The following is a 22162-nucleotide window of genomic DNA, read 5'->3' as shown; positions in this document are numbered from 1 at the left end:
GTCAGAACTAAATACACCAAAACAATGCGTCTCAATTTTAAAGGTTCTGTTAAGGATCCTCACAATAATGCACAATTACCCAACACTACTTGTGAAGATTCCTGGTACTGCAAATTGCTGCTCCTCCCCAAATCAAACCAGAACATACAACTTGCTACCCACATCCTTCTCATTCTCAAATACATGTATCTAAGCACAAAAAAAAAAAATACAAAAATATCTGAACAAATAGAGTACAGTCTGTAACGAGTGTTAAACACAGATTTATCATTCGACCTCTCAAAATTCCACGTTCGTTTCATAATTCCATGTGCAGTGCATGTTATACTGGTTGTTTGGGAATGTCTCAAGTTCAAAGTTAATCTCATGCCTTTTGTTTCTTCGAGAGACAGTATTCAACGTTTCTTCAAGTCTTTCCATGGCTTCTGGGCATGCCTATGTTTTTAGTATCTTGGAAACCTATCCTGTCCCTTTTGGTATAGCTGTGACAAAAGAATAACGCTTATGTTACGTTTTCAGTTATGCTGTTTACATACGCACCTTCCAAATTTGCTGTTTGCACATTGCATATATACAAGAAAAGCCATCCCCAAAAGCATCAAAACTGAATGTCCAAAGAGAAAATACAAACATACATGATGCAACATTAAGGAACTTCTAAACATTCAGCACTGTACACCCTTTTCTCTTGGATCATTGTTTTCTTAAAAATGGAAAGAGATGAAGAAAGAACCCAGAGCAATGTGCAGCACTGGGGCCACTCACATATTCAAGTGTGAACTTCAAAAATGAGATAAAGTAAAATAGTACTTTCGTATTTTGTAACACTATCCCTACAAACTCACAATCAAAATGTACCAAGCAAAAGAAAAAAAAGAAAGAAATTACCCAAATTGCATATCCTTCCCCAAAATACTCAGTATTTCAGAGATATCCTATTATACCATAAATACTGTAGTAACATTTAAACCTTTAACAATGGTTAAACCTAAATAACAAACCTTTAAACCATTAGCAATGGTTCAGAGCTAAGCTGGCTCTGTAATATGTAAAAGACATCAGCATCAGATTTCTTGATTTATAATTCTTTTTAACCACAACAATTATTACTATCTTAACAGTCTTAACAAATGAAAAATAAACCAAGTAAAGAAAACGAAAGCACAAAATTTATGACGTGGAAGGATGAAAGTAACAATAAATTTTGAAATCCTATGCTGTACAGTGAAGGAGATTAGACATAGTACAGGTACGCAGCCCACGTGTAATCAGTTAAGAGCATTCTCCCAGCTATGTCTGATCTGTATGCTCTGCACATTTTTGAGTGTTTTGATTGCATACAAACAAACTGTTGTATCTAAAAACCAACATCATTTAAAGACCAGTAAGCCTGTGTGTCAGGCTTGCTATTAACATACTCACAAGCGATAAATCCATTAGAAAGAAATAGAAATTTTTAACAGAAAGTTTAATTTCAATTATACTTTCATTAATGACAAATAGCTATTGCTGTTACAACAACATCAAAAAAAGCCAGTAGTAAAAGGTCCAGTCCAGCTCGTTTGGCCTCACTGGCATGAATTTCATTTTGTTACTTAAGAACAAAAGAAGTCTTTGTTACTTAAGACTTCTAATAAGAAGTAAACCCATGTTATGAATAACAGGATAAATTTAAGAAGTATTAATGTTTATGTAATTTTAATTTATAAGTCAAGTAGTAATTACCTGCTTGTATTCACCAACGCAGTTCTGACAGCAGAATCTTTTCTGCTGACCATCAATAATAAGAATATTGTTTCCAGCTCCTTTACTAGGCAAATACTCCCCACAATGCTCACAGCAATTCATTATTAAACCATTCGCCATCCTGTATCTATTGAAGCAGTGGTCACTGCACAGCTTATGAGTCATATTTTTAAAGCTAACTTCATGACGAATCTAAAAAATAAAAATAAAAAAAGTATTCTATCACCACACAGTTACCTGAAACTACTAGACAAGCCAAAGTCTTACATTCAAGTACAATAACTAAAACCAGATTATACTATCTCACTATTCAAGAACAGAGATGCTTGAAGTGACCGTGAAATACAGAAACAGAAATTGGGTGTTTCTGTTGTCTTCAGCGTTCTAGGAAAAAATTTTGGACACATTTGCTCTTGTAGCCTAGAAGCAAAGATCACAGGGAAGCATGTAATAATTGCATATTAGAGTAGGTCAATTTATGCAATTTTATGAAATGCTCAATTTGCAGGCTAACAACATGGCATATAAAGTAGTAGCCTGAACTATGGTGGGTCCAGTAACAGCATCAAAAGTAAATTAGTACATGCATGAGAATTTGAAATCATGTATGTTCAACATATCTCTAAAAATATTTGCAAAATCTTTCAAAATATACAGCAAAAAAGTAAGTAATAGTAAATCTTGACTTCAAGATTAATTCTTCTATGTGGGAGATCGGGGTTATAATTACAAGATTCTACACCTAATAAAATTGTTGACAGTAGCTACAAGGTACCGGCAAAAGGCACTTCAAGTTTCTGTAACAAAAATCAGTATTAACCTCTTTGAATTCTTTCTTTCTTCAGTTGCTCTTCATGAATATTAAGGCTGCATATCTTAGTATCTCACTGCATATGAAAATACTGAATCAGATTTTAAATTTCCCTATTTCCAGTTCTCTTATTTCAGAATGCAAGTTATTAATAGGATCACTACTGAGAAAGACAAAGAGAAAAAGCAGTCAGCCAGACCTCAGTTAGTTTACCACAGATAGTGCATCTTGATTTAGTCAAAACTCCTTTCGAGGGATTCTGTTTATCTTCATAGAAGGATAAACATGATGTACTGCAAAACTCCTGGAAAGACTCACTTGAATCAACTTGAGCAACAATGGTACCTTTCATTGTTGTTATATCTCTGAAAGACAAAAAAAACCCTCTAGTGTGCATGTGGATAAATACATATATATATATATATATCTATTTAAACAAGAACACTTTACATCTCGTAACATTTGTTCTTCCTTTTAATGTTTACATTTCAAACCGGTTTTGTAGATGTACAGTTGTTAGTCACATGTAAACACTAAGTTTAACAATATTTTTACAACTACTTTAAGTACTGCAAGTACAATATCTTTCCTGTGCAAAACCTTATTTTTTTTGTTTGGATTTGGGTTATTTTTTTTCCCATTACATTATTCTAGAACTAAGTGACTTTAATGCACCATTAGTTAACAGCTGTGTCAAACTCAATCTTTACACAAAAAATTAACAGAGTAAATTTAAACTAGCCCTTTTGCAACTTTACACAAAAGCTATGCTTAAGTTCCATATGAAAAAATCAGCTTTGTTGTAAAAGACAAAATTTATAGTAAAAGGTATTTATTTGTATATAACTTCACCATTCCAGTATTAATCCCAGGACAGGATGAGGGGAGGAGAGAAGGTTGTTTTCTCATACTTTAATAAACATAATCAAAAAGCTTAAAACTCTACCACAAACTTGCCTTGAAGTTTTATCATATAAACATTTTTTAAAAGTTAATTCCGTCATTAAAGTTCCAAAGCACCTGAACAGTTCATGCAGCTGCTCATGAAACTGCACCAATTTAATGCATTAAACCAGACAAGCATCCATTAATAAAACTAATTTGAAACAGAACAAACCTTCTTCTAACTAAACTGACTTACACTGTTTTTCACTGAAGTTAATTCTAGACTTGCTGATTTTCAATTGTATATTGCACATGCTGCAAACTTAGCGAAGCTGCTAACACCATGCTTGTCAGAGCACCTTTGTCACCAGGTCTACCAAACTTGAGGTCGTTTCTAAGGTAGTTTCACTCTTAATCCCAAACTACCACATACCATAAACTGGAAGAAAGAAGAAATAAAAGCCTCCCCCCACTTGCCGTCTAAGGAAGAAAACTATTATTGACATACAGGAAATGCCATTGGGCAGAATAAATTAAAAATTGATTGGGCACGTCTGGATCTCTATTGACATCACAATGGGTCACCAGTTGGAAAAGACATGCACCAGATACTCATATCTAGGAGCCCTAAAACTAGGATGAGTGGGATACATTGGAAAAATGTTGTATGCTTCCCCAGACAGACTCCCTTGAAAATCAACTGGATTATTAACACTTGCAAGCCTGCCTTCTTCCATCAAAGGAAAGTCAGCGTATTTTGGCTTGCCCTTTGGCAAGCTAGTAAGGATTTGTGCTGGGGAGTGTTATCACTTCTCTTCGGCAAAACAAAGCCAGAGCTCCTGCCCTGAGGAGCTTACAGTTTCTAGTTGGATTCCACCACGACTTACAAACACTATTAACTTGTATGAAAGCACATATTAACCTATACCAAAGGACACAAGTGAAAAGTCAAAAAGAGTAACACAAGTCAATAAAAGTTATAAATGCTAAGGAGAATGCCAGATATTTCCTCTACTTTCCTTCTTACAATAATTTCTATGCTATTATGTAGTTACAAAGGTTGAGTGCTTGAAAAGTGGTTTACAACGAAATATGCAAGAATTCTGACTTTTCAGATGGGGTTATACAATTTTTTTAAAAGTTATTATAGGCTTCACTTTTTCCACTTAAAGTAATCTATGTATTTAAAGGTAAATCTGAGCATTACCACTGAAAGTCTGACCTATGACATATCAACTATTATCTATCCAACCTACATTATCCTTTCACTGAACTGCAATCTAACAATATTATGTCTGCTTTAGCAGGAAAAGAATGCAGAAGCAAGCGTGGAGCAAAGAGTACCTAGTTTGCTACCACCAGGTAGCCAAAGTTTGGCAAAAAAAAGGCTGGATAAGATTGGGCTTCGCAACAAAGCCATGCTACAGAGGAACAATTTCATGCGTATATTGCCTTGTATTTAACTGTGATTGAGTAAGCAACCCCATACTACTGGAAGAACGAAGACCAACATCACCTCAAAAATTGTGAAAAGTGATTTCTCGGAGGTTCTCTAGAAATCAAATACACTATAACTATTTTAAGTAACCTCAAAAGCTAGAAGAAATAAGTTATTTTCCCCATCATTCAAAAATAAAGCCTTTTCATTTAGGGCAGTGCACGTAGCCCCTTACAATACACAGACAAGTATCTCCAAAGTAGCAAGACAGCACAGATTTAGCCATGAATTTTCAAGATTTCAGACAGAAATAAAAAGATGAGTCTAATCTTCATCTTTGCATATAATGCACCTACCTGAAGATGGTAGTCACCAATTACTTAAAAAAAAGTCTATAAACATGTACAAGCCAATAGAAAGAGTACAGAGTGCTTTTAACTAGCTCTGTAGAGGCGAAGGTTGAGAGTTTTTACACATATTTTTTAAAAGCTAAAATATGTTAAATCTGCAAGGTTTTCAGTCCACCAAAGTATGAATACACAAGATATCAACACTTTCTGTAGTTTATTTTTACTGATCTCAAGGGAAAAAAAAAAAGAAAAATAGAGTTATTCAGCCCAGTAGCTTATGTCTGAATACAAGCCACTAAGTAAAACTTCTTCACTAGTTTAAATCTGCAACTGAGCAAAGACCACGCTCTCCAAAACATACATTAATGAAGGTAGTCTTTACTGCAAGCCTTTAGGTCAGCAAGAATTCATCATTTAACCAGTGTCACTGCAGGGTGTACTGGATAGAGTTTACTGAAAAAATATGAAAAAGTGCAAGTATCTCAGTAATCAGTATGCTCAAAGAAAAAGACAGTACAGTTATTTTGTTGTTACAGTAATTTGTACTGTAATAGTACAACTATGGAAGACTTCTCTTTGGTAATTTTAAGTTTGGGAAATAATGAAAAATTACAAGTCAAACCTAATCAATAATTTAGAGAAAGACACTTCTAGGCATGCTTGTCACTCCCTCTGTGCTGCCCACTTAAGGTATCTTCAACTTCAAAAGTTGTCACAGTTGCCCCTAACTATGGGGAAACTCTAAGGCTTCTCTTCTCCCCACACTGTCAACAGTCGAAGAGCTCCCAAATTTCTTCCAGCTTCTTGCAAGTATCAGTTTCTACTCCTTTATCTTAATCTATCAAAAAGAATGCTTTCTATGCAACACAAGGTCCACTTTTTTCCACAAAAGTCTTTAAATCTAAAGAATTGTCACAGGATATATTGTAACTTGGACACCTTACCTTTATTTAAAAAAAAAAAAAAAATCAGTAATTTTTAGTGTATTGGCTTTCATAGAAACAATCTGCCATATTCCAAATTCAAAAGCTGGTATACTTTTTATTTTGTAGCTGGTATGGTGAATTCAACATTTCCAAACAACATTAAAGAGACACTACATAAAGTACTTCTATAGTCAAGATTTTATATCATTAATGGAGCAATTCCCATACATGCATGAGAATCTCACATATTACTGGATTTAGCTCCTAATATGAAACAAAATTTAAAAATCCCTTACTTTCTGCACATAACACAAAGTTTCTTTGGAGTGGGTTTGTGCGAGAATGATGAGAGGCAGGTAGTAGAACAAAAAAGGTGAGCTGATCCTTTTCGCTGATACGCAGTCTGTCCCTTTTGTAAAGGCTTTTTGCAGTTTGCACATGTGACTTTAACCTGTTTAGAAGGCTGCTGCTGGGCGGAAGGCTGGAAAATCTGTTTAGGAAGTGATGCTACAGGTGACAAGGAATCCACACCTGGTTGCTTCTGATTTCTAGGGAAGGAAGCTGACTGGGATATCCAAGAATCTTCAAGACAAAAAAAACATAAAAGTGAACAGATGTGTACATATATATATATAGAGAGAATAATATTCACAGATATATGATCATAAAATAATTTTTCTGTTGGAAATGAGAATTAACAGGAGGAAGATGATATTTTAGAAATTCAGGTTTAAAGTAAAACGCTGTTTGGTGGTACCACTCTCCACTGTTACAAAGCTTCAGAATACGAACAAATTTCAGGATGGTCCCATTCTGCATCTAGTGACAAGTTCTGCAGACCTCAATTCACTTGCACTGGGTTTGCAAACTGGCAGTTTTATCTTCAGACAAACAAAACTGCAATTACCAACTGCAATTAAAAAAAAAAAGATACCAACAGAGAACATGAATTTCTAAACTAAGGTTTGAAATAGAAACTCTACAAATTTATATAGATTTTCATTAGTTATTTTGTTCTAAATCTTTAACAAGCATTGTTTGTCTGGCCTTGGTGATAAACCCTAGAGTTTGGGGTCTCCGTACAGGTTTCCTAGTCCAGCCTGCAGCCAGAGAACTACACTGCAGTTAGAGCTCCACAGCGGGGATCTGCATTTACATCACTGATTCCTGTAAGAGTTCTTGTTTTTCTCAATAACCTTTTCAATGCAATGAAAACCACTTAATGTGCAAACTGGCAAAGTCATGAGAATTCCAAGTCTTCCTCAGTAGAAATCAATGTACCTAGAAAATAACATTTCATTAAGTTCTGGCAGTACACAAATCCATGACCCTGTGTTCCAGACTTCAGTAGTCTTCCATCTGCATTTCTGTACAATGGAGTACTAAGGAATGAAGTCACCTTTGCCCAATCTTTTGTAGCATAACATGCTACAGAGAAACTTCGACACAAGAACTTAGGTAAAACTTTTTCCCCAACAGAAATATATCTAGAAAGATAACATGCTTCTGTTAAATTACATGCTCGGTATCTTGGTTTGGAGCACAATATGCAGTTCCGGGTGGGGTGGGGTGTAAATATCTCCAAATAAAATGTAATTTCTAGGCTTTTCTCTGGAATTTAAGCTTTCATTTTAAATTATTATCACCAGAATTTAGGAACATTGAGCTTCTGAAGAATGCCAAGAATGATATGTTACTTAAGCATGAAATAAAACCTGAACAGAAATGTCTTTCCATTATAAAAAACCCAAACATTCATACACATTTTCAATAGTACATGTCAGCTAGCCCAAACAGTGTCCCAACACTTGGGACTTACCTTTCAATCTTTTTATTCCCAGCATCTGGAACAGTACTTCACCGACTTACTGACTAGTAAATACCTCCATAAATATTACTGTATTTGGTAGTACTTGTATACTACTTTTAAGTAAAGAGTAAACACAGTATTTACTGTAACTAAATAAAAATCCTAAAGCCTTGAATGCCTTACTGCAGTAACTCAGTATATTCCTGGAGTGGTATTACAACTAGTATTAATAAGGAAATATAAAACAGATTATTTTAAATTCTGTAACTCTAGATAACAAAAACCTTAATCCATAGACTTCAGCAACTGCCATACCTTAATTTTAAGGGACGTTATCTTGGTCCATAAGAATTTATTAAACAGGAGGCACCCTTTTCCTCATACTATTTTCTGAAGTCCTCTTTCTGTTTTATTAACAACGTATTCTTCTGCATAGTTTTAAAATTCATTTCAGGGCAAAGTTCCAAGAACCCTTGTTACAGCAACAAACAACACACATTCCTTAGCATATAGAAGATCATTTTCCAGTGTGACTTTGTAGCTGTCAAGGATGTTCTATTTCTCAGACACTTTGGAAATTTACCCATCGTAGTGCTTGAGGGTAAATAGAAGAGCTGGAACAAAGAGGTGAGGGAAAGGAAGCAGAACAAAACACATTCCTCTTTAAACCATTAAAGAAGTTTACCTTTGAAGGCATGAGTATCCATACTGACAAACTAAGATATGTTACCACAGTGCTTAAAGTTAAAATTCACTTGGCTGCCCTGTTCCAGCTTTTCTATACTATTATGTCTACTACCTCAGATATATTTATATCCTGGTAGCACTTTAACACCTTCAAATATTTTGAGATTCTTCTCTTTTCTCATAGGTTTCAAGTGGGACCACATTGTACCTCTTATCGGGATTAGGTAGCACATGCAGCAGAGTTACATGTGCTTTTAATTCAGTAGGGCTCAAATGCCTCTAACGAAAACTTGAATTTTCTAGGTTCATTTGGGTTTAAAACTTTTACCATGACTTCCCAGTACCTCATTAAGTCTACTTCAGTATTTCCTTAGTATCTTAAGGCTTCAGAGAGCCTCCCATAATTGACATTTTGTTGCATTTCTCCTTCTACAAATATACCAGAAGAACACCAAAAGATCTTCTTGCCTTTTTTTCTTTTACTTCTTCCCTATCACATCTTCATAGACATTATTTTTTACATTGTGACTTTTCTTCACATCTCATTTTTTAACCATGTTACCTCCTCCACTTTATATTCTCTACAAAGGATCTGTAAAATCTGTTTTTCATGTCCTCGAACTGAAACGGTGTATCACACTTCCTTAGCTGATTCCTGATGAGTTTCACTGCCCTTATGTCTTCATCCTTCACGTTCCTATCTGCAACTCTTTAATGGCTAAGTTTATGAGACTGTACAGCTTCGTGTTCACTTTCTTGAGCTCTTGCTGGAACCCCTCTCCTACGAAGACAGGCTGAGAGGGTTGGGGTTGTTCAGCCTGGAGAAGGCTCCTGGGAAACTATTGCAGCCTTCCATACCTAAAAGGGGCCTACAGGAGAGATGAGGAGGGACTCTTCATCAGGGAGTGTAGCGATAGGACAAGGGGTAACGATTTTAAACTGAAAGAGGGGAGATTTAGATTAGATATTAGGAAGAAATTCTTTCCTGTGAGGGTGGTGAGGCACTGGAACGGGTTGCCCAGAGAAGCTGTGGATGCCCCATCCCGGGAAGTGTCCAAGGCCGGGTTGGATGGGGCTTTGAGCAGCCTGGTCTAGTGGGAGGTGTCCCTGCCCATGGCAGGGGGTTGGAACTAGATGATCTTTAAGGTCCCTTACAACTCTAACCTTTCTATGATTCTTCTTACTATAATAGCTGTTTAGGGTGCTCCCATTCTTTTTCACTCATTCCTGCTCTAAAACACTATAAAATTATTCTTTACCCTCATTTGCACCACTACGTTTATTTGTGGAGCAATCTTGCAAAAATGGCTCAATGAAATAATGACTTTTTAAAAAAGCTGAAAAAACTGTATCAGCACAACCTGGGGCAGAGGTGGAGAGGAAGACAGTAATAAAGTTTTACAGCAGTAGGTAGCTCTTGAAATGTATTCAGATACATCTGCATTAATGACCTGGTTCAGATGAGGGCAATACTGAACTTCATCCTCAATTGACTAGGTGTTGGTTCTATTTTTGGAGCAGTTTTGATGGACAAAAACCAGATTCTTTCTCCAAAAACTTTGATATGGTTCCCCCCCAAAATTTTTGCTGCTAAACTGGACACATATGGATGACAACCTCATCTAGTGAAAGATGTCCCTTCCCATAGCAGGGGGGAGGGGGGAGTTGGACTAGGTGGTCTTTAAAGGTCCCTTCCAACCCAAACCATTCTATCAAATGTTCTTCAGTGCTTACTGGGACACTAGGTTCTGAATTAATGTACTGGACAGAAGTTTCTCTGACGTGCACCTACTGCTTCCCATACAGTGGAGTCACTTAGCCGAGGGGAATACAATAACACTGATCTAGAAGAAATCTTCCAAGCCACATATAGAATCACTTAGGTTGGAAAAGACGTTTTAAGATCATCAAGTCCAACCCTTAACCTAACAATGCCAACTCCACCACTAAACCATGTCCCTCAACACCACATCTACACATCTTTTAAATACCTCCAGGATGGCGACTCAACCACTTCCCTGGGCAGCTCTTCCAATGCTTGACAACCCTTTCAGTGAAGAAATTTTTCCTAATATCCAATCTAAACCTCCCCTGATGCAACTTGAGGCCATTTCTTCTCATCTTATCACTTGTTACTTGGGAGAAGACGACACCCACCTCACTACAACCTCCTTTCACATAGCTGTACAGAGCAGTAAGGTCTCCCCTCAGCCTCCTTTTCTACTGGCTAAACATTCCCATTTCCCTCAGCTGCTCCTTGTAAGACTTGTGCTCCAGCCACTTCAACAGCTTTGTTGCCCTTATTTGGACATGCTCCAGCACCAACATGTCTTTCTTATAGTGAGGGGCCCAAAACTGAACACAGTATTCAAGGTGCGGCCTCACCAGTGCCGAGTACTGGGGGATGATCACTTCCCTAGTCCTGCTGGCCACACTATTTCTGACACAAATACATATAATGTATTTGCCAGAGCCTCACTACTGAGCTACTATTTAGCTACTATTTTTCTAACAACATGCAGATGTCACATGTCCTAATTCCTTTGTCTTTAGGTGAAAAAGAAGCACTACCACAGAACAATACATGTTTGCATCTTCAAGGCTTTAAATCTTCCATATAGGAAGCAAACATGAATAATAGGTCTTGTTCAAGATGCAAGCTAGAATGTCCTAGCAAGGTAGCACACTAGTTCTGAGATTTGCAAAACTGCTCTGGAAATTTATGTATTTAGTCCTTAGATAAAGTTTTGACATTCAACAAATTCTAGCTAGAAAATCCCTAAAGAAAGTTAGTATCTGAAAACAAAGTTTGCTATCCAACTTCTTACGTCCTGTTTCTGAACTATAAGCAGGGTTTCTCAATCTATGTTCTTCAAATTATATAAATCAAAGCATTTTTATCATCAGTAGGCTTAAATTAACTAAGCAGGAGTCTCCACCTCCATTGGAAATGTTTTCGAAATCTGGAAATCAGAACAGATGGAACACCACTGATCCAGAAAAGATGAATCTATCCTTAGCAATCTTAGATTGGAATTGTCTAGAATACATTAAACATATGTAAGATCAAATGCTTCCTGTCATATTATCAAAGTTTCCAACAGGCAGGGTTAACTTCTGCTAATAAGATTTTTTAGAAGAAAAGGAGGCAACTTCCAGGGAAAAAGAACAAAATTGAAACTTAGAACTTGAAAACCTTTCCTTTACATCTTTATAAGTACAAAAACCCTTAAGTGATCCGCACCTACCGTGTTTCAGGCTTTTTCTTGTGTAAAAGCCATTTCCACTATAGTTGTCTTCCCTCTCTCTTCCTCTTGTTTCTTCTTCTCATGTTCTTTGTCATTTTTCTAATTTCTCGTTTGGTATTTTTCTCCTTCTCTTTTACCCGTGGCAGCCCTTTCTGCTTTCTTTTGAACCTACTGCTCTTTATTTTTCAAATATATAGACCACAGACATAAAAAAAAATCCTATACACATACACCTTGAAATACATCTCTCATATCCACTTATGAGTCAGTCGTCTTCATTAAATCCCTAAAAGGATTCCCAGCCACTACTGTCTCTCTGAACTCAATCTATTTCAATACCGCTATGGTCCAAGCCTACAAGACTTCACACTGGCAAAATTCTCCTGTGTCTCTCTTAATCACAACAAAAAATAAAAGTTCAGTAGCTTAAGGCACATGCCGATTTTCTTAAGATGCACTTTCTCCAAGAAAAACAAAGGCACTACTTTAAGGTAACAAATGCTTTAAGTTCTCATCCATGACTACTTGACCATCTGAGTTACAAGAATCATACCCCATGTCTAAGGGATCAACTAGCAATGGTGGGAATTTTGGTTGTAAAAGATTAGGAACTGAATTCCTAAATTATTCAGTGAGACACACGAAGTATAAAAACTTCCCAGCTTTAAAATTCAGAAGTCAAATTTTGACATCAGTTTCAAGATTAACACAAAAATCCCACAATCTAACGTCTGACTTTAAGCTTAGCTTCATACTGCCATTTCCACAATACAATATGAAAGGTATTAAGACTTTTGCAAAAGTACATTTGGTAATATATGACCAAATTGAAGAACTGCACTATTTAAATATTTGTTGAAAAACAGGTTAAAAAAAAAAATCCATGCATTTCAATTAGCATATAAGCAAATTAAAAAAATCATGCATCAACAAAGATCTACTGCACCTAGAATCTACTCATTTAAAATTTTCCTTTTAAAATGATGCTAACTAATCTGAAGTTAAACCTGTAGCAAAACTGGCAATTTGGCTTTCCTTTCCCCCCACTTCTAGCCTAACAGGGCAGCAGAGTAGCAGTATATGTTGGAACTCGGAAGGTTTTAAATTGCTTATGTGAAAGCTTAAATTCTGTAGAATAGCAATTCCAGAAAACCATTCATGGCTGCTCCATTTGGCTTTTAGCAATACCTCTTTACTTGCTAAATCAGGAGACAATACACTGCTATTTACATACAGATAGAACAAAACCAGCCAATTCAAATTAATTAATACTGTATGATACAAATACATGTTATCACAGGTGACTAAACAGCAATTATAAAGTGTGTATAACTTACTGCGGGAATATGCGAGTCCACAAGTAACCTGGACCCTGTTTTGTTAAGCATTGTAAATACCGAGAATTGCTCGGTATGCAATGAATTATGACAGCTAGCTGCTTACAGCTTAAGATCAGACTTTCAAATTCAGGTTTTTTGCATGTCAAATTATATTCAGATGGCAAGACAACAGATCAGTAAACTAATATTTAAAATAACTTTGATGCATTATACTAGTCACAGAACTGCACAAAAAGGTACAAAACTTATATAGATATACTCACCTCTAGTTGTGTCAGTTAACGGGGTACGCTTAAGCCATAAAGAACTTCATCTAGAAATACTTGTGTCTCAAAACATCTGAAGGTATCGCTAACTGCTAAACTGGGATATTTTACCTACCTAGCACATTAAGTCATTGAGTATATTTTATTCCAGAGTCACAGATAAGGTTGTGATGGGGATAAAGGGAATGGAGATCTTTCATATGAATTAAGCTAAAAAACTAAGCAGTGCCACTGTGAAAAATATTTTAATCAAACATTCTATTATTTATTGTCAGCTTTTAAGGAAATGGTCAGAATTGCAACTTACCAGGATTATGATGAGTCACAGATTCTCCATTTTGAAATACATCTCCAGCCACGTTCATTCTACCAGGATTGAAAGGTCCTACACCAGTCTTGGTCTGTGAAGTCAAAGATGGGGTGTATGTTTGCATATTAACACCAAAATTACTTGACTGCAGTCCGTTAGATACATCTCCCAAGTTGGCATTCTGCAGTGATGTTACATGTGTAATCATTAAGTTCATGTCACGCCCTTCAGCATTTTCTAAATGACCATCACTCACAGAGCTCATAGCACCTGTTTCTAATGTAGTAACATTAGCAATCTGAATTTCAGAGTCTGGTTCTGTGGTTATACCACTATTACCTATTCCTGAATTTACCTTACTTCTTGAAAAACTGGAAGCTGAGAATTCCATATCGTTGGTTCTATTTTTACACTCTGGAAGTCTTCGTTCATTAAAACTGGAAGCATTCTTCTCTTGTCCTTGATTTGTTTCAATGTCTTCTTCATCATCAATAATAATAGTTTCACTTATACTCCCCTTTTGAGAATTTACGTCTTTTGGAGGAGGAAGCATTTTGCAATCATTCCCTTGCAGTTCTTCATTTTTTGATGATGTAAATGCAGTGTTCCTTTGATCTGCTATTAGTGATGTAGAATTTTGCGGAGGTTGTATAGGTTCAATAAAAACTACATCATCGTCATCTTCTACAGGCGAGTTTTGGAATTTATTAGGTCTAGAAACTAAAGAACTTGGTGGACCTCCAAATGTATTTCCTACATTTGCAAGACCTGCTGCCATGGTGGTATTCCCTAGTAGACCAGGAGTACGTTCAGACAGTTCTAATCCTCCCAGAGGACTTGTGTCCATTCCAGATCTGCTGTTTAAAGAAAAACATAAAGCAAGAAAAGAAAAGACATACCCAACTTCAGAGTAAGATATAACTTTCCAGGACCAGTTCTTCAACAATAACTACAGAATTAATAGTCCCAGCTTTTACTTTGTTTTCTTCCTGAGATCATATAAAGAAAAAACAAAAGTTTCTCTGTGCTCTTCTTTGGATGTCTTAACATTCATTTACTTTCTAATCCTGTACTACCAAAAACATACTGCCAGTACCAACATTTTCCACACAACAGCTACACATCATTATGTTTAGCAATACATACATGCATACACAGGAAATAGAATTTTTGATGGTATTTATTAAAAGATCCTTATTTCTCAGTCCCTTTCCCACCCACATATGCACACAACGATCCTATAACACTGCTTCTCTTAGACTGCAAAGCAAGATCAAAAGTTAGACATGCAGAAAGAAAATCTGAATTCCTATTAAATTTCATTCCTATTAGAAGTGTTACAGAGTTTCAATATCAGTAACTTATACAACAAAAGACCGAAGTGCATATCCAAGTGTCTAGCAAAAAAAAAAAAGCGACATATTAACGACTTTGAAATTAAACTGATTTTCCCCCAACCCCACACTGCCAAAGCTCCTTATGTGACCCCAATATAACTGGAGCACAGAAGTAAGCAAAAGAGATATGGAACTGCTGTACACGACAAGAGCAGACATATTAATGAGCAATGGAAGGTGTACAGCAACCTCTCTCATTTCTAGCCACTACCAGAGGCAGCTCATTTGAGGTCCTTACTACCTCACGTTCCACCGCAGCTTTCAAGAACTTTATCTCTTTTTAACAGCAAGTGATGCTTCTTCAAGCTTCTTCTCAACCATTTCTTTGCCTGGGGGTTTCTGTTTGCTTTTAGTAATTGTTCAGTTTGGGGAATCTGTTGTTTATAATTGTCAATTCTGCCATGAATTAAAAAAATTACAAAAAAGCAACCTGGACAAAGAATTCCTGTACCTGTAATTCCAAACCGGTACATGATCAGTGCTAAAGGACCTAATATCTCGCTAAAAACCATCTGTACTAAAAATCAGTAAGTTCAATAGATCTTCATATACACAACCAGAAAAATACAGATATAATTATAGGATAATTTGGGCATGCCTTGGAGTATACGCTAATGTGTGATATCACTGAGCTTTTGTGAAAGGCTAGAAAGTAGCTTTATGTGCTTTTTAATAAATCCTTTAGAAAGGAAGGTAAATAGAGGAAGCAGAAATATCCTGCTCATCAATACTTACCCATCTAGAAATCCACTGCAATCTGTTTACCTTAATAAGTTGCTCCAAGAGGTTTTTTTTTCTTTCCTGTGGGGAACCTGCTCTTCTTGTATCAACTTGCTGCCCTCCACAAAAGCAGTGCGTTCTGAAACAAGGTTAAAACAAACATTACATATTCTAAAAAGTTTCCTCATCTCAAACTTCTTCTACCAACTACATTCATTAAACTGACTTCCTCCTAAATTTACAGGTTAAGTTCAAACCTGACTTTTAGCACTATCATCCTACAATGTCAGGGAGAGAATGTCAGTCTATACAGTCATTACCGCAAGTAAAGCAGCGGCACTACTGTTTATTCTAGATTTTCCACTCCGTCACGTGATATTTCCAGAATTCTTTGTTTGATGCTTTATAGACAGATAGAAAAAAATATAGTGTTTGGTAAGAGACAGACAGACATAACTGCAATTAAGTAATCAAAGACTAGAATTGAGAAGTATATCTGCAATAGAATATTAAGGAAATAAATGGTTCAGGTAAACTAAGCTATTGAGAAAAGAAACCTTAGCAGTTACATTTCTTTGCTTTTTATCACGTCAATCTCCTTGATGCTTGTAGCAGAATATACTATGCTAAATTAAGATATAGCAAAAGGAAAATTACAGAACATATGTTCTAAATTAGGCTTACAATGCAATATAAACCTTACATTGCTAGTAATTTTCAAATTGTATATATGCATTGCAGTGATTCTTAGCACAGGTTCAGGCATCCATAGCTTATATTAACACATGTGAACATTCACAAGAGATTGAAAATGTTCAAAGTTCAAGCCTATATTTATTCTTCAGGTTTTATAACAGTCATTAGGTTTCCCACACTTGGCAGCATTTTTAAAATAGAGAGTATCAACTTGTGTTGTTATCTCCTGTTTGAGGACAGCCCTTAAAATCCCCAGACAGTAAACAGGCCCAGAGGAATAAAGCTCAAATATTCTTCTACGCATTCGCAACATTATTCAAGCGCTCTTGTCCATTAACTAAGTGGCAGCAGGGCGGGACAGGGGGGAGGGCAAGGGGCAGGACAGAGCAAACAGCAAAGCTGTGAACTAGATTAATCCTAGAAGAGAGGCGACCACCTTTTAATTCCTTCATATGTTAGCCTTACAGCCAAATGCCATTACGTAATAGCATTTGAACTGCAATAAAGGTAACATTCAATTGGAATGGGAGAGGTTTTCTTACAAAAAAAAAAAAAAATTGTATTATCAATGCAGTTGGCTTGTACCTCCCTGGAAACCAGTCAGTTACACTGAAGATTAATTTAATCAAATATTCTCTTTTACCTATCTTATTTTTCCCTCTAGGGCTGAATAATTCAAAGTCAGATGTCCCTACAACTCAGCTTTTGCTGAAAAGCACTCATTCAGTTCACTGATTCTTAAAGTTTCCTGGGTTTATTCCATGTATTTTCTTTCTCTATAAGGACAAAAGCATCACAAGCACATAAAGCTTCTAATAAAGTTTTAAATATACCTGAACAGATGGGAGCAAAGAAGAAATGAGACTATGCCAAGATGATACCTCAGGCCTGACTCAAACCTCTGCTGTTCCTATTTTTACAGATCCTTACTAGAAAGATAGACTTGGGCTGTTTTACAGTACATGCACAGAATATGTGCAAAGGTAAGACCCAAAACATATATGTTTTTGTCTAAATACATTTATATTTTTCCATGAAGTGTCTTAAAAAGGTATTGTTAGGTATGACATAAAAATAAGCAGAGTTTATGTGCTTAACTGTTAACGCATAGTCATAAGTAAAACCTGCACATATTTCCTCACAAATATCATCTCCTACCTCTGCAAGACTCAGCAACAAAATTACCCCCAAAAAGACAGAATTTTTGCAAAATGAGGTAGCTTGTTTTCTAAAAATGCTAGTACCAAGGACAAACGCAAAGAACTAAACAGGCAATGTCACAATCAGTATTTCTGAATGAAGAACTACCAAAAAAGGAACTACCTACAGAGTGAAAAGAGTAGGTTTAGAATGGGAAACAAGGAAAAACCACACATCTCAACTGGTAACAGCAAAAGATGCTCAACAATAGAAATACAATTGCTAGAAACCTGTAAGATTGATTAGACTGATCACTGGATGAATTGCTGAGACTTTGAAAAAAACCAACAAAACACAAACTGATGAGACCTAGCCTGCAGAAAATGCGTGTTCAGTACAGCTGCAGAATGATCTCAAAGCTTTGTGGTAGCACACAAGCACCAAAATTACACCTGGACGGAAACAGAGGCACTACCAATATACATCAGCCCTTCCTGAACCAGGCTTTGTGTATCCTCCTTTTAAATTAGGCTAAATCACTCATCTATAAAAGTCTTCATGCTGAAATAAATTACAATCCCATAGCTACATTCAAAGCTTAATTGCTGGAAGAAATAAAAGACAAAATGCAGGCACTTCTCTAGAAGGATGGCAAATACTACAGCTTTTGAGACAGCCAGCTAGGTAACACTCCATAGGTCACGTCTTAACTCCATAGCTGAATGATAAAATAGATTTTTAAATTTATCATGAATCACAGAAATTGAGGTGGGGTGTGGATATCCCCAAAAAAATTATCAACTCTGCTTTAACAAAAGCAGAAATTGGAATTTAAAAGCCTTTACTAAGTGCCATTAACAACAGCTGGGATGAAGGTGACAGAAGAGCACAGTCATGGTTCTGTACACTTGGAGCAAAATCACAAAAATCGAAAGGAGTCACTGAAATCTGGCCAAAACTACAGTTCCACCAATGCAGAGCACTTGAAATGGACATCAAAAGTAGGACCAGCGTGTGCAAGTTCTTCCATATAAAGGCTAGAAGCCTAAAAAAGGAAAGCTTGAAAGACTGCTTTTGAGAGAATGCATAACTGAGACATCTTCAGAAGTGAACGCATGAACAAAATTCAGGAGACAGTATTATACTAGGGTACAAACACAGGAACAAGAAGAGAGTGATTGATTTGCCCCGGTGAGGGAATACTACTTTCTGCTAGGAAAGCACAGTATCCTAACTGAATTATTTACCTCCACAGGTACTGTGCTACATTTAAATTCCATATCCAAACTAGAAGAAATAGTGTATTAATGGCATACTATCAATCACTTCCACTCAACGGTGACAGCACATATGAGATAAGGGGAACAACAGAGACTGTAAAGTAATAACTGAAGACTTCAACTACTGTTGTGCAGACTAGGGGAAGAGGGCAGACTGAAAACAACCACAACCCCCCAATACCCAAACCAACCCCACAAAAAACAAAAACAAAAACCAAACCCACAGCCAACTGCAACCAGCTAGAATACTAACAGGAGGAAAAACAATTCCTGATCTAATTCTGAGCAACGCAACATAGTTCAAGATGTAATTATCTAGATAACACTCCAGAGGAGTGTATTCAAAATCCCAGGGGAATAAAAAATAATAAAAAACATTTCACTACTTCAACATTTGACTTCATAAAGGAGAACAATGTAAGTGTGAGAAACCCAGTTAAGAGGGGAAAAAAATGCAGCTTCTTTAGAGCATGAAGGTCATTTAAAATCTCACCATATTAAGCATACAACCAATCTAGAAAGACCACAGAAAATCATAAAGACTACTATCAGGAAGTCTCTGGGCTTAGAAGATGCTGGAATTGTATTAGGGGAAAGTTTCATGTACATTTGCCCTATTATTTACTTTTTGCTAGGCACGGTTCAAGGCAGGCTACTGAGCTATGTCAGAGCAGATCTGTCTAAAATGACAATTCTTGCCAATTTTACAAACAGTAAAATTTTTCTAAAGAAAAAGTGTATCCAAGAAGCCTGAACCACGGCAGAAAACACAGAATAAATTCTTTGCATTGATGTTCAGTAAGGAAAAGATGAGGGAAGATCACATCTAAGCTCTCTTTCTTGGGGTCAAGTCAGAGCAAAAATGTGGTATCCAAGTGCTAATAGAAGAGGATTTTAGAACAAACCACTAAGGCCACATTGCATTAATTTAAGATGTCTAAAGATAGTCAGAAATTTTATGTTTCAATATCCATAACCAGTTACTTAAGCAGAAGGTGGTAACAATTACCCAAATAATAATAGACTACAGTCCTATCTCATTACTAAATAGACTGATAGAAACTACATCAGAACAAACATAAAAAAGAAAAAATAATATACGGGGAAAGAATTAACATGGATTTTGCAAAGAAAAGGAAATGCCTCACAGGACTACTGGAGAGATCTTTTAAAGCGTTGACCACTTGTTAACCAACCCCAATTAAACTGGTATATAGCACTGAAAACTTCCAAAAGGCATTCCAACACGTTCCTCACCAAAGACTGCAGTGGAAATTATCTATAACAAAGATTTGAGAAAGGTTCCCTGGAGGATTTGTAATTATTTAAAGAGAAAAAGAGCACGTGTTTTCTGTTATCACAGTTACCAGGGGGGCTCCACAGCAGCTGAAAACAGAAACTGGCTGTAAAGAACTACAGAAGGATATCACAGTCCTGAATGCTCAGAGTAAGGTAGGCAAAATCACTAATGATAAGTTCAAGGTAACCAACAGGGAGAAAAGGGTAACTACATGTACATAGAATTCCTCTGAAGTGGAAGTCTAAGATCCAAGTTGCAAGTCTTTCAAACCAAATCTACTCAACGACCAAAGAGGAAAAACAACATAAAAGAAGAATCAAGACCAATACAGAACACATTCGTCACTACGTACGCAAGATGCTGGTGAACTATGTTTTTTATCATGAGATGTTCAGGTGATCCCCTTTTCATGGAAAGGGAAAAACAGATGAGTTACGTGAACAACTTAGATTACATGAACAGTCGCCTTGTTGGAAAAGACAGACAACTCACGGAAGATGATAAATCCGCAAGGAAAAAAATACATAGAAGACAAATAGAAAGCCATGCCCAGTGTCTTACAATACACAAACAAAAAGGCACTCAGTGAAATAATTCAGTAGCTTTAATACTCTATTGTGCAGGAAAACACCTTTTCTTCTGAATTGTGAGAGTCACTGCTGTAGAAGGCTACAGGGGCCAGAAATACAACCAGTTCAACCAGGGATCGGATAAACATGAAAATAAATGCACTGATGACTGTTAAACGCAGTGGTCCAAAGGCAACTCTAGAGAAGTCCTTAGCTAGCCAGCTGCTGAAAACCAGCATACACCTGCAGAAAAATCATGCTATACCTGCCAAGTTTCTATTCCTAGACAGTAACCTGTTTGCAACAGTGGTGAACTGTCTACTAACCTAGTAGCAGAATAGTAATATTCTTACATGCAAAACAAATGTCACTAGCCTCATGGAAGTTTTACTCACTCAAAATCTGAATTTTGGCTTATTGCTGTCCGAGTGACTTTGTTGAGCAATGGGTGTCAACATTTAGGCAAAATAATCAGGTAAGACACAAATCTGAACTCATCTCAATGTTCTGCGAGGCTATATAGTTCTAATGATTAATTCCTGACCCTGACATTTCTTTGAACATAATATCATTAATTCCTTAATTCAGCTAGTTCCAAGAGTTCTTATTCTTCATTATTACAGCGAGTCACTTTTTACCACTTGGCTTTTGTTAAGTCTGATGACCAAAAACTCAGTCTATTGTAAAGATTGTGTGGAGCTATCAAGAAGGTCTGTAGCTTAACAGCATGCTGTAACGTCTTGCTACAACTCCAGAACGTTCGTTCCCTACACAACCAGATGCAACCTACATACCATGGCCTTCTTGGGGTATGAACCATAAACTGAACCCCAGTGGCTGACCAAATCTATGCCACAGTTCACCCCAAAAGCAAAATAAACCACTACACTTAAAATTGCCTTTAAGTAGCTGTTTTACACTGCAACTGAGGCAGTCTAATAGCCCAACTGTACCCACTCATAAAGACCGAAAAATAGCAGAAGTAACCCAACATTTTTAAAAGGCTGCAGTTCAGGACAGCTTTAAGCTAAATCTGAATGCTGTTACTGCAGTCCAGTCACAATTTGTGTAATGAATAATATATACTATGAAAGAAAAAAAAAAAAAAAAAGAGGAGTTGTAGGGTCCTTCTGAGTCATCAGATATAAAATTCTTACCACAGGCAACCACACAATAAAACCATTTTTGTTGAACGTTCTTATTATAAACATTTAGCATTTTTGGTTTGGTGGGGTTTTTTTGT

At 36.5% G+C, this 22162-nt stretch overlaps 1 protein-coding gene across 3 annotated transcripts in view; it reads right to left on the bottom strand.

The window, feature by feature from the left end:
• The window catches only part of ZMYM2 (zinc finger MYM-type containing 2), a 93917-nt gene that overhangs the window by 55386 nt on the left and 16369 nt on the right, over nucleotides 1–22162 (bottom strand). The window contains exons 1-5 of one of the 3 annotated variants that reach the window (XM_054223755.1): nucleotides 15980–16068; nucleotides 13815–14674; nucleotides 6453–6738; nucleotides 2757–2922; nucleotides 1726–1938 (exon numbers count right to left, since the gene is read on the bottom strand). In XM_054223755.1, coding sequence (XP_054079730.1) covers nucleotides 1726–1938; nucleotides 2757–2922; nucleotides 6453–6738; nucleotides 13815–14664 — 1515 coding nt within the window. In that variant the 5' untranslated portion in view covers nucleotides 14665–14674; nucleotides 15980–16068. Of the gene's footprint in view, nucleotides 1–1725; nucleotides 1939–2756; nucleotides 2923–6452; nucleotides 7067–13814; nucleotides 14675–15949; nucleotides 16074–22162 lie in introns of those variants that run through there. The other 2 variants (XM_054223745.1, XM_054223735.1) reach the window with 2 other exon arrangements.

Source organism: Rissa tridactyla, chromosome 1 (assembly GCF_028500815.1).
Source record: "Rissa tridactyla isolate bRisTri1 chromosome 1, bRisTri1.patW.cur.20221130, whole genome shotgun sequence".
Lineage (NCBI taxonomy): Eukaryota > Metazoa > Chordata > Aves > Charadriiformes > Laridae > Rissa > Rissa tridactyla.
This window is presented reverse-complemented; position numbering and strand designations above follow the sequence as displayed.